Source organism: Haliotis rubra, unplaced genomic scaffold (assembly GCF_003918875.1).
Source record: "Haliotis rubra isolate DU_JTF1 unplaced genomic scaffold, ASM391887v1 Scf1426, whole genome shotgun sequence".
Lineage (NCBI taxonomy): Eukaryota > Metazoa > Mollusca > Gastropoda > Lepetellida > Haliotidae > Haliotis > Haliotis rubra.
In genome coordinates, this window is record NW_025765366.1 from 92,802 (window position 1) to 106,707 (window position 13,906).

Here is a 13,906-nt window from a genome sequence, read left to right on the forward strand (position 1 = left end):
CCACTCTAAAGTACCTGGCAAAGGACATCTGTCAAGTAACGTCCACAATAAGCTCTATGCTACATACATACCATGACATCCGTTTTAATCACCACTCTAAAGTACCTGGCAAAGGACATCTGTCAAGTAACGTCCACAATAAGCTCTATGCTACACACATACTATCACATCCGTTTTAATCACCACTCTAAAATACCTGGCAAAGGACATCTGTCAAGTAACGTCCACAATAAGCTCTATGCTACATACATATTATGACATCCGTTTTAATCACCACTCTAAAGTACCTGGCAAAGGAATGCGTAGACTCATGTTTGAAGCTGGCTTCAAATACACAAACAATCCAGCGAGCTTGAAGTGTCGGGATCAAACCAGCCTGTGACCGGGTGTAAAAAACCTTGGAGTCAACTTTGTGTTCAGACTCTTTCAGTGTGTCACAACCCCTAGTGTACAGTACACAACCCTGTGCACTTAAAAGAACCCACGAATCCGTTGGTCATGACCAGATGGTGGCCACATGAATGCATGCAAACACCTAGTTGCGGGTACAGCAACGTTCAGTAAACTTGGACAAAGTACTGTGACTGTGTGTCCCAGTCCACCCAGCTGTGAAAGGGTACCTCGTTAGGATGAGAGAAGCCACAATAACTCGGTGCAGCTAGAGGCTGCAAGGGGGTATGATCCCCAGGGAGTTGAGATTGATAAGACGATGTGCTGTTGAGATTGTCATCCTATCATCGATGGAAAAAAATATCAGCGCCTTGAGCATGTAAAAGTTGCGTGGATATGTGCGCTATATAAATAACCTATAATAATAATATGAAGACGCCATAAGAAACCAATATGCGCATACGGCACATGGTCCCAATGTAAGTGAAAGTGTATATTGAGATATGATAACACATAACGATCACGATGTCAAGAACACATTTCCAACCGTGTTTCAACATTTGAATGCGAGCCGTGTTCCGAAAGAAAGCCGCACACTTAACATGTACATATATAATCGGGAATTTACAACAACCTGACATTTTATGATTTTTTACGACCGCATGTACATCGTGCACAAAATGTATTTTATTGCAGAGTGTCATCCCGCTGCTTGCTGATGGGTTAACCCCCCTTGATCATGTGGGCACGTTTCGTAAGTGCCAATCCCGTCATGCAACCAGTCACTTTTATGGTCATGACGCAGACATTTATTACAATCGTTCTTCTTCCCAGAAGGGCGGCGGAGCAGCCTAGGGGTTAAGGCGTTCGCTAGTCACGCTGAAGACCCGGGTTCGATTCCCCACATGGATACAATGTGTGAAACCTATTTCTGGTGTCCCCATGATATTGCTGGAATATTGCTAAAAGCGTAAAACTAAACTCACTCACTCACTCACAAAGACAATCAAAGCAAAATGCAACCGATGTTGAAATTAAAATTATATCAAACTAATATGGTAATGCTAATTGTGGTTAAATCGTTTTTTACTTCACAAACAAACCTCACGTGGTCCACCATAGAGGATACATTAAGCTTCGTCCCAACCCTGTTAATCGGGCATTACTATATGGAGTATGTCACTTGTGGTCAGTGACGGATAACTTAAACACCAGCATATTTTATACAATTATTGTTTCGTACACCTCACATATACTTGGGAAGGGTGGAGTAGCGTAGTGGTTAAAGCGTTCGCTCGTCACACCGAAGATCCGGGTTCGATTCAACAGACGGGTGCAATATCGGAAGCTAGTTTCTGGTGTTCCCCTGTCGTGATCTTGCTGGAATGATGCGGCGTAAAACTAAATTCACTCACATCGAGTAGGTAACGGCGTGGACACCACCACGTCCCTTCAAACATCAGTCCCTATTACCTGAGGAAACAGATTCTATCGAGCTTGAAAATGAGGGTGACAATTGTAGGACAAGATCATCAGTGATGACACCAGGTGTTCACAAGACAATCAGCATATCCTGGTTTTCCGGTAGACATGCAACATGCCTCAATTCGATGTGTGCTATCACTGTATTGCATGGTGAAGGATGTTGGAAATCGCAGGTTTTCTTATGTGTTCATTCACAAAACAGTATCCCGTTATATCGATAATGTTCTGTCTGGAATCACCGTTGTTTGGAAAAGACTTATTCCTGCCGTCGACATAGAACTTAGCAAGAAACATGCACCTGAAAATGCAGAAATAACAATTATTCTTTGCCTCGATTTGTTTAATGTACTTTTCCTATTAATAGTACGTTATAATAAATATGAATCTATATTCTAGGGTAAAATAATTTGGTTCCCCACAGTTTTAACCAGGCAGCAACTGGTCCTAACATATTACTTCAACTGTGTGAAAATACTGGCGCGCTGCACCATCAATCTTCGTACTAAGATTTTAAACGATCGACTCGGAGGAACAGCAACAGGTCATTCACAAACCCACGACACCCCATATGGATCAATTGGGATGCGATCCCATGATCCCATGATATCCGGGTTTCTGTGCACACCTCAAAATAACAGTGGTATGTCATGCCGAATACTATGACCATTTGTCTTACATCGAATATTATGGTAGAAATTAACATTGCTTTGATTTCAAACCGGGTTAGTATATAATCTTACTCCATACACCACGACCCGTGAAGATTCGGGTTAGATTTGGTCTTCAGTAACTCATGCTTGTCGTAAGAAACGACTAACGGGATCGGGTGGTCAGGCTCGTTCACTTGGTTGACACATGTCATCTTACCGATCGCAGCCATATAGCTGGGATATTGCCGAGTGCGGCGTAAAACTAAACTCACTCACTTACTCAATACGCCACACATAAATGTGAATGTTTTTGTATATAGACATGTATTATTGAAAGTCGTACCTCCGAACACGAACGTGTAATCATACACTTGTGTGACGTCATAAATGAAGCCTGAAAAGACACATAAACATCATTAACACGCCTTATTTGAATCATGTATTCCTGTCAAAAGAATTTTTACATTTCATCGTATTGTATTTGATGCACACATCTAAAACTTGCTGGATTGAGAACAGTCACCGACGACCTGCTGCAAACATGTGTTCCAAATTGAAACCCATATTCAATATAATCATCATATAACCCTTGTTACATGTTAAGCAACTCTTTAATATTGGTGTATACTCAATTTGCTCGGCAATATATTATCGATGATAAATATAATCAAAACGAGTTTAGCATGTCTGTTCACATTAAAGTTGTCTTGTACTTTTAACATGAACGTTCTCAAATGTAAAATTCAACGTGCATCACGTATTCTTAGTACTGATGTCATTTGTGGCTGACGGTAAAATAAACCATGTTGTCGTGCTACATTGACCTGCTGACAACGGATTAACTCCTAAGTTAAATCGGCTTTTCAAACACGAGGTACCCAGGGAACTATTCTGATAATGGCCTCACACAGACACCCAATCCCTCCCGTAGTTGTACCCTTGGTGCCATCTTGTATCCGATCCAATTTATCAAACTTTGTACGGTTTATTCACATAAGACTTTCAATGGGCACGTAATTTCATACTCAGCTTGCAGAGGAACCGAATGCCTCATGTTAAACGCATTTTAGCAGCTTCTAGCTCGGAAAGGCGGTTTGTGAACTCTAAATGTTATTTTAATAATTTAAATTGAATTTAACTAATACAAATTGTGCATGTCTTCCAAACTTACTTGCAATGACTGGTCCCAAGAGATATCCAATTCCACAAGAGAAATACACAATTCCAAAACTCATAGCAACGTCAGACAAACTGGTAAGTTGTATAGTTAATGGTCCCATCAATGAATTTGTTCCATGGCTGTACAAGCCATACAATAATGCAAACGCTATCTGGCAGTGATATGTACTGGAAAACAGGGGAAAGAAGATGGTGATGAGTCCAGTAACACCAACAATCCCGAACTGAAGCAACGTGTATTCCGTACTGGGACTGGAAGCCATCAGACCGATGACTACCCTCGTGAAGATGCCACCGGCTCCCATTGCACTTAACAGACTTGCTGCCTGTCGTGGTGAGCTGCCTTTAATTTCTGCATAGTTCGGAAGATGGAATATACAGGACGCGTCGCCTAGCGACCAGAACAAGATTGCAAAGTTGTACATAAGAAAATCCCTTTTTGTCATTATTTTTAACAACAGTCGTATATTATAACATTGGGTTTTCGGTTCCTCGTTGGTCTGTGTTCGAGGTGTGATGTCTTCTGAGAGAAATGGGATTGTTGTTTGATCTGTGTTGGTATCTTTCGTAGGGTTTGTACCAGCAAGTGTCGTATCACTTCTCGGAAACATTTCATCGGAGTCTTGAATGGATGCTTCTTTGGCTGATACATCATCTTCGTCTTTGTGGACAACTATGAAAGATTCGTTGGAAGGTATTGGTGGTTTTCGCAGTAAGGATGCCGCAATTGACATATGGAAAGAAATGGCCCCCATTATCAACAAAGTTCCATGCAGATTATATTGGTCAAGAAGGTATCTTGTGAGTGGACCTGCTATGAACAGCCCCAGAGCACCTCCTGCCATGCATACGCCATAGGCTGCTGGCCTCCTCTTCTCGAAGTAGTGACCAGGGACCACGCCCACCACGTTTCCACAAAGGGATAATCCAAAGCCTAAAAAGGCAAAAGATTATAAATTAAGTAGCGAATACATATTGTTTTACGTCGCAGTCAGCAATATTCCACTGATTAATAATTAATTAACTCACCGCCGGTAACACGTGATTAACAACACGAACAACAGCGTGTCTGTTTGTTCTTTAACGTCTAACTCAGCAACATTCCAGCTATTTGTTGTTCTATCGACAAGGACTCTTGCTTGCTACTTCACTACGACACTTGCAAAATAACAGATCTGGTTAATATATTATTCAGTCATGACCGTGACGGTCTTTGGTCCTCCGTCAAGTAAGTCAACAGACATCGATATGAAAAGACTACAAAGGCATACAATGGCAATCTGCTGTGTAAGGTAATTCCCTTCGGAGCGTTAACACAATTACCATTGAACAAGGTCGTCATACCCATGACACACATTAGCAAGCCTTAGCGCAAGCACGCCGCGTCTCTTATGTGTTATGCAGTGTTCCATTCTGTTTCTCTATGCAAGCGTTTCACTAAGCAATGTAATGAATGCCTTGCAGAGACATTGTAAGTCTATCCCCTGCCTAGTAATAGATGTGTTTGTTGTTTAACGCCACACTTAGTAATAGTCAAGCTATATGAATACACGATGCCATTTAGAAAGTGAATGTAACACATGTTACATTTGGGATTACATTTTATCAATAAAGTGCAGATTCTTGTTGGTTTGAATCCCATTGGGGATTCGAACCCACATCCATAGAGGCAGGCACCCAATTGCCGGCACACAAAGTCAGCCGTCTAACCCGGTCAGCCAGCGCGGCTTCCACAAGCGATCTATCATCTATGCTTAGCCTGTATGTACCCCTGCCCATCCAAGGAATATACCAATTCACCAGCAAATAAACGTTATGCAACCAGTGCTGTGATATTTGGTGCATGTGAACAGAAGGACTGCTCATATATTCCAAACATTCGCGCTAGACTGTATATGTGACATAGGAACATTGTGTACACTGGAAACTATATCGACTTTATAGGATTACACTCAATGTCGATACATGATACGATCTACGCAAATGTTCTCAGTGACAATACAGTGCGATATTTACCAGGGTTACCTCCAGGTTCCTGATGAGAAGAAACTCAGAGAGGAGCATTATAAGTTCGATATTGTATTGTTGAATATTATGTTATTGAAATCGTGTCCGTATTGTTTCACGGGGGCTTGTAACGCCAAAAATAGCATCAATATACAAACTGTCACTGACGGGACTATATTTACCAATATAAACTAATACACATACATTTAAAGCGAATAGATTTAGTATGCGGTGCCAGTGAACAGGTATTGTGGCTTTGAATTTCAGAGCTTCCGAAGACCCTAACTTACAAAATACGGCTTCGATATTTTGTGATTTATGTCTAATTTTGTAGCTCAATCTATTGTCTTGAAAAGCGTGTACTGTTTCAAAGGAATTTGTCCTGAAACGAACATGGTGTGTAGTCCTCCTTACACCCCTTTCCTTTGATATCGTGTGAATACACAATGCCATTTAGAAAGTGGTCGAATGTAACACATGTTGCGTTTGGGACTACACTTTCTCAGTAAAGTGCAGATTCTAGTACGCGTGTTGGGTTGAGTCCCATCAGGGATTCGAAACCACACCCTCAGAGAAAGTTTCTTCCTTACAGAGAAATTGTAATCTCATAAAACATACGTTACACTTGACCGCTTTCTAAATGACATTGCGTATTCATAGCTTTCGGCCTTTGGAGTTGGGTCAATTTACACTTATCAGATGGGTTTGTGGTCCAGACTACCATCTGTTCTACTTCCATTTTTGTGGAACTCGCGGCGGCTGAGCGGGTTAGACGGCACTTTGTGTGCTGGCGATCAGGTGCCTGACTCTGAGGCTGTGGATTCGAAACATGTTTCAGTAATATAGTGGTTAGGCTCAGTTAGGTGGCAATATATACCTTGATGCGTGAAGCCCATTTCTGATGTCCCCCGCCGTGATATTGCTCCAATGTTGCTAAAAGCTGCGTAAAACCCAACTCATTCACTCATTGATGTCGTTTCACACGCATTGCCTCTTATTGCCTCATATCTAATATCCTTGCGAAATGCGAGACACAATGGTTTGATATATTAAGGCTACATATTTTAAATTTGGAACATAACGCGAGAGCTTACCTGAAATAAATCCGTATGTAACCAACAGCCCTGTTACTGTCCGACAAAACGAAGCGATAGTCATGCCTAGTAACACCAGAATTGCACCACCAAATGTTGTCAATTTGGAACCAACACGATGTTGAATGATACCAGACACAGGACCTGCGGGAAGAACATATTTGAAGGGGATAACATCTTTGATGAAGCATTGACAACGACAGATATTTGCCTATGTACGTATGAACTTAAGGAACCCCGGTTGACATCAATATCTAGGTTAGAATTGGTTTTGCTTGTTTTAAGAGGCGACAAACCGGATCGGGTGGTCAGACTCGCTAACTTGACTGACACATGTCATCGTATCGATCTTGCATTTATCGATGTGTACACTGTTGATCACTGAATTGCCTGGTCCAGATTCGATTATTTATAGACCTCCACCATACAGCTGAAATGAGAGGCGTGGATCTTATGCGTATCCGACAATTTCAAACATGACAATGCAAAAAAAGGACGCACGTACGGTATACATGTTCTTGGATGCAAACGTATATCCTCGGGTGATCACAAGAGATCTAATGACATACATTAATCCTCATATCAATGCGTTGTCTACACAGAATTATTGATTTGCATGTACGCAAATGAAAGTTTGTTGCGTGTTTCTCGAAAAGAAGCAAGCGCGACTACGAATAGTTATAGAAACATGTTGCCAGGTAGGCGTGGCTTAGCCATCACGAGTATATTTCATATGCATGGTAGGTGAACTGTCTTGGGCGCCAGGCTAGTGCTCCAGCGAGCTTAAGGTAATGGGATAGAGGCAACCTGTGACCGGGTGTAAAAAAGCAGGGGTACAACTTTGTGTGCAGCTCTTTCAGTGTTGTCACAACCCCTAGTGTACAGTACACAACTCTGTGCACTTAAAAGAACCTACGAATCAGTTGGTGAATGAGTGCTGAGATTGATAGTATGATGTGCCTTTGATATTGACATCCAATGCTCGAGTGAAAGAAACCCACGGCCTTGATAATGTATTAGTTGCGTGGATATGTGCGCTAAATAAATATCCTATAGTAAATAATAATAATTTCATTATACATTCGTCATCAGCATTTTGGCTGCATGTGTTCGATGTAATCCCTGATTTCGATTGTTCTGCTGTGTTGAATGTTCTTGTGTGTCATGCTACACCAATATATGAAAATGATTGTTGCCCTTTTTTCTCTCATACCTGCCGCTTCTATTGGTACAAGGTTGATGCATAAATCTACAGTGCATATCAATGTTTACATGTATGTCCTACCTAAAAGCGTGAATGTGCCACTCTGACATGATCCAATCCATGACGTTTTTGTGATGTCATTCTCCACCTCTTCCATGATGGCGATGTTAATGACTCCTGATGAAAACACAACGAAAGCCACCATAAGCTGAATGCTGAGTGCTGCGCCTAGGGCCACCCATGCGTACCCATGGTCGATATCGTTCCTGTGCGCCATCTTTCACGGGTTCAGGGAATGGCAGTCTGTGTATAGAAGCAATGCACATAATCAGAATGACATGTTTAAATACACTTACATGGCTGACCATATCTTGATCCTGTATTGTTATTTACATCAGTGAGTGACATGATGTTAGAAACATATTACAAATGAATCATAATTACTTACATAATTCATATAATTCATGGCAGACCGAAACGGAAAACACCAGATGCGTTTCGCCCTAGCGAGTACTGATTACACCAACTCGATTTCGAACAATTATATCACTAGCTGCCAAGTACTGTATGCTAAACATATTTTTATTCAGTGAATTATAGATGTTTTTCTGATCGTATGCACTGACCTAATATTCATTGATTCATCTGTCAGCATCCGAACTCCACTCCAATGTTGCATTTACGCTTATCATTAACGTGGAGATTTGCTGAAGGCATCTAGTCTGTTTGCACAGCCTCATAGACAGCACAGCCACCCTGAAGTATGGCTGAATACCGCTGCTGATAACAAGTCAACACTGTACAACACGAGAAGGTGTTAGAGATTGTCCAGCTAGGTGAACGTTGATACTTAGACAATGACCCATCAGAGGTCAAATGCAGGCGTAAGTATAGGTCATCAAAACGTCAGGCAAACACAACGTGAAATTCAGGGTAAACTCTCATAATTCAGCAAGTTAGGTTGGCGCCTGAACATGATACGTTTCTGGTATGACCAACATATGTCGCTGGTACGACCGACAATAGATGCTAGTATAACCGACATTGGTTGGGGACAGGAACGTGATATCTTGCTGGTACGACCAACATGGGTTGTTGACATGATCGTGATAAGAAGCTGCTGGTATGACCAACATGGGTAGCCGACATGATCGCGATAAGTTGTTGGTACGACCAACATGGGTTGCTCACATGATCGTGATAAGTTGCTGGTATGACCAACATGGGTTGCTGACATGATCGTGATAAGTTGCTGGTAATACCAACATGGGTAGCCGACATGATCGTGATAAGTTGCTGGTATGACAAATATGGGTTGCTGACATGATCAAAGTGGGTTAGAGTTACATACTATTAGCTTGCTGGTATGACAGACTTAGGTTGATGATTTTAACCATCATTGGTTGTTCTAACTATTGCACGTCGCTATGGCAAATATAGGTTTCCAGTATGCTCATCATATACTGAAAGCCATTAAAAATGCAATTTGACATTCATACTTTCTTTACTCACACTAATATCAACATATTTAAACCTGACTGGCAGATATGTTTTAAGGGAACATCTGTGAATACATGTAATTTCATCCGAAAATGTCCAGTCAACAACAACATCAGTGACGCAACAACGACATCAAGGAAAGGAGGGGTCACTTGCAGTCTATATCGGGTGTGTCCACCGTGCGCTGCAAGACATGCTCGCAGTCTGTGGTGCATTGAAAGACACACATTTCTCAGGAACAGCTGTTGGATGGTCTGCAGCCTCTGATTGTGGTCTGATCATGACACCACACCCTCCAAAACGATCATGTTCAAGGACACAGTTTGGCGCAAGTCTTTCTCCTTATAAATCATCTGCAAAGGATAAGTTAAATCTGGATTCATCTGAAAAAAATGACATCTGGCCATGTCCTGTTGCCAAGATTGGCCCCATTTGCTGCCCATCGCTGTCTGGCAAGTCTATGGCGATGCAATTAGGTTGGAACACGGTACGGATGACGACACCAGATGTTGAAGGCAGCAAGGCGTCCTTGCACCTTTTGGGCGTTGAAATGACATTGACTTGCCCAATGTCCAAATTGTTCTCCTTGCCTAATCATCAGCTGTTTGGAACAAATTTCGCAAGTGTGAAACTCGGATATTGCGGTTTTGTCGAGCTGTTATCACAGGTGGTGCACCAAGTCGCGGACGATCAGCAACACTTCCGGTAGCCCGAAAACATTGTCTGTGTCGACTTACAGTGCATGGATGCACATTAAAGTGCCTGGCACTCATCACATCTGAAGCACCTTGGCTGACCATACCGATAACCTGGTTCCTTTCGTCTTGTGTCAAGTGTGGCATTTTCTCAAAGTGATTGAGTTCCACAATTCCTTGTGCTTTTACAGGACCTGGGTGCAGGTAATGCATGTGCACAACGTGTTTCATGAAATGTCAAAGGTTCAGTTTTAAGTATCAAAGTTCATGTGAGAGGAATGCTCCGGGACTCGAACTCGAAATGGGCGAGAATAACAGCCTTTTATCTCTGTATCGCAGGAAAAAAATCTTCAATAGAGCTTTTGTAAGTTTCAGGACAACAAATACCAATTGCGTTTTTCATGGCTTTCAGTATACGTTTCTGGTATGAACACCTTGGTATGCTCATCACGAGTTTCTTGGATGACCATTACATGTTACTGGTTTGACCACCATAGGGTGTTGGTGTGGCCATGCGTTGCTGATGTGACATTGAAAGGTTGCGGGTCAGCATCATCACCGGTTGGTGGGATCAACATCATCACGGGTTGGTGGGATCAACATCATCACGGGTTGGTGGGATCAACATCATCGACGGTTGGTGGGATCAACATTATCACTGGTTGGTGGGATCAACATCATCACGGGTTGGTGGGATCAACATCATCACCAGTTGGTGGGATCACCATCTTAGATTGCTGGTATGACCGTCATCCCGCAGGTGTCACCATCATAAATAGCTGCTACAACAATGGACATCCCCTCCGTTTTGCTCAGGTATGTACACTATCAAGAAAATGTTGTGCCCCACTGAACAATTTCACCCAGATCAGTTGCTTTTCCGTAGTTTTATAGTTGTTAAGCCTTAAAACCACGCAATCTTACAAGAAATACCCTCAATATGTATCCTTGAAGGTAATTTTAAATATACTACCCATCACAAGTTTAGATTCACTAGTGTAAATGTAACCAATTACTTTAGTCAACTGATCCAAACTAGATTTTGCAAAATTTCGATTGAAAAAAACATACGATACAACGTAGAAACATGGTATCTTAAAAGATTTACAGGAATTTGGATTGAGGGGCAGATTACTTCAGTTCATATCTCAGTTTTTAAACAACATACAATTTCAAGTACTGGTAGGTTCCACATTGTCTGATTATTTCCACCAACACCAGGGCGTCCCTCAAGGCAGCATCCTGTCTGTCACACTTTTTAGCATCAAAATCAACAGCCTCACTAACATTTTGAACAGCTGTGTTGATGGGTCCCTTTTTCGTGGACGATTTCAATATATCATGTCGTGGTAAGAACATGCACGCAAGAGAAAGGCAGCTACAACTCTGCCTTAACAAAATCCAAAAATGGGCCAACGAAAATGACTTTAAGTTTTCAAAATCCAAACAAATTGTATTCACTTTTGTTGTAAATACAAACCACACAAGGATCCAGACCTATCCTTAGATGGTAACCCTATCAAGGTAGTAGAAGAGGCCAAATTCCTGGGACTCATATTCGACCGCGACTTGACATTCCTACCACACATAAAATATTTGAAAACAAAGTGTTTGAAGGCTCTTGACTTGCTAAAAGTCGTTTCAAATATACCTACTAGGGTTGTCAGTCAAGACGTGATGAGGTAATTTTACGACGATGTCGTATTGGCCACAGTCGGTTTACTCATGACTATCTGCTGAAAACGGATGGGGGTGGACCCCCCATGTGTGTCTCTTGCGATGAGGTTTTCACCATCAAGCATATTCTGCTTGACTGTGTGGACTTATCGTCTGCAGTGGACTTATGATGCAACAAATCTGATTTGTTCTCCCGCGTGAGCGCTCATCTGATAGTGAACTACCTGAGGGAAGTTGATCTGTATCATAAATTGCAACTGTGTAATGTGACTAACAAATTGCTTGCCTTTAAATTTAGCGCTATGACTGTTTCTGTTTTTAAATGACAATGTAATGAATATATGTTTTTGAAATAAAACTCATTTTGACTCTGTAACTTAGAATGTTCATTAATGTAGACTTGTTCTCGTCACTATATGGCTGGAATAATGCCGATGGGACGTAAAGCCCAACTCAACTCAACTCAACTATACAGTTTAAGGATACTGTATACAAATGAACTGATGCATTGTAAACCAAATGCGTAACGTTGAAAAGATTATTGATTATTAAACTCAGTGAAAAATTGTGAATTCTTAACGAAACTTAACACCACAACGCAGCTGTTCACATGCACGATATGTGCCCAAGCGTTTCAGCAATTTGATTCATGATATCCGTGCAATTCATCTGCAGATGGTTTGCTGTTAGTTCCCCCCAAGTTAGTGGAGAAATTCTTCTTCGATGTAACCACATATACAAACATAACATATAGTGCGTGCTTTAACTGAGTCTAAAATTGTGAACCCGTGAAGGTCCGGGCTAGAATGAACCTTCAGTAACCCATGCTTGTCGTAAGAGGCGACTAACGGGATCGGGTGGTCAGGCTCGCTGGCCAGGGTGCCCTTGTACAAAGCAATCTTAGCGCTAAGGTGTTCGTAACTCCCATACCTTAACATAGACTTACGACCGGCGTAGCGATAAGGTTGCTTTGTCATCGGTTCCCAATTGCGCAGGTCGATGCTCATGCTGTTTATCACTGGACTGTCTGGTCCGGACTCGATTATTCACACACCGCCGCCATACAGCTGGAATATTGTTGAGTGCGGCGTAAAACTCAACTCAACTCAGTCACTAACGTTTTGATGGGTAGTGTATGTGTTCATTTGTATTTCGATGCAGTCTGGCCCTGTCTCAACGTCGTGTACTGAACAAGACCAATCTGCAAGACAGAGATTGTAGAGACGTGAGTGTTACGTAACGCTGCTCTGTCAGTACATATTGTCTACACGTGATTTGACTTATGGCTACACCACGTCTACACATGATTTGACTCATGGCTACACCACGTCCACACGTGATTTGACTTATGGCTAGACCACGTCCACACGTGATTTGACTCATGGCTACACCACGTCTACATGTGATATGACTCACAGCTACACCGCGTCTACAAGTGATTTGACTCACGGCTAAACCACGTCTAGATGTGATATGACTCACAGCTACACCGTCTACACGTGATCTGACTCATGGTTACACCACGTCTACACGTGATTTGACTCATGGCTACACCCCCATGTCTACACGTGATTTGACTCATGGCTACACCATGTCTACACGTGATTTGACTCATGGCTACGCCACGTCTACAAGTGATTTGACTCATGGCTACACCACGTCTGTATTACTGGATTTGACTCACCCGTGACTGTTATGGCGTGAAGCTCATGAAAATGATAATCAATACCCTACCTCTATAGGGTATGCATCTTAAACCATCACATTTGTGTAAAGCAAGATTATATTTGTTGAGGAGGTGGTGCTTACCTGCAATTACTGTCAATCCCATCCCTCCTGACAATACCAGTCAGAAGGACCGTATTCTATATGCACAATCACGTCGAATGTCTTCTCCCACCGCACAACCAAAAACCATGAAGCAATCTGACAGGTGCGGGCCTGCTTTCGACATTGTTATGGAAATAGCTCCACGCGGTTAGCTGGATACGTGCTGGCTGTGAGCTGTCGAGTACAATACAGTAA

At 42.1% G+C, this 13,906-nt stretch overlaps 1 protein-coding gene across 1 annotated transcript; it reads right to left on the bottom strand.

The window, feature by feature from the left end:
- Positions 1 to 1,487: 1,487 nt before the first annotated feature.
- On the bottom strand, positions 1,488 to 13,850 carry LOC124269169 (monocarboxylate transporter 5-like). The gene is made up of 6 exons (XM_046704181.1): positions 13,691 to 13,850; positions 8,091 to 8,312; positions 6,806 to 6,949; positions 3,697 to 4,638; positions 2,869 to 2,919; positions 1,488 to 2,173 (listed from the first exon to the last, which is right to left on the bottom strand). Exons 2-6 carry the CDS (start codon positions 8,284 to 8,286, stop codon positions 2,085 to 2,087), a joined length of 1,422 nt encoding a protein of 473 aa, XP_046560137.1. The 5' UTR covers positions 8,287 to 8,312; positions 13,691 to 13,850; the 3' UTR covers positions 1,488 to 2,084.
- Positions 13,851 to 13,906: the final 56 nt, after the last annotated feature.

Bases quoted from the DNA above. Each gene is read 5' to 3' on its own strand.
- LOC124269169 (XM_046704181.1), bottom strand. From the start codon at position 8,286: ATGGCGCACAGGAACGATATCGACCATGGGTACGCATGGGTGGCCCTA. The intron at 4,639-6,805 runs GTAAGCTCTCGC...TTGCCTTTTTAG, and splicing joins TACATACGGATTTATTTCAG to GCTTTGGATTATCCCTTTGT. The intron at 2,174-2,868 runs GTACGACTTTCA...CTGCATTTTCAG, and splicing joins TTACACGTTCGTGTTCGGAG to GTGCATGTTTCTTGCTAAGT.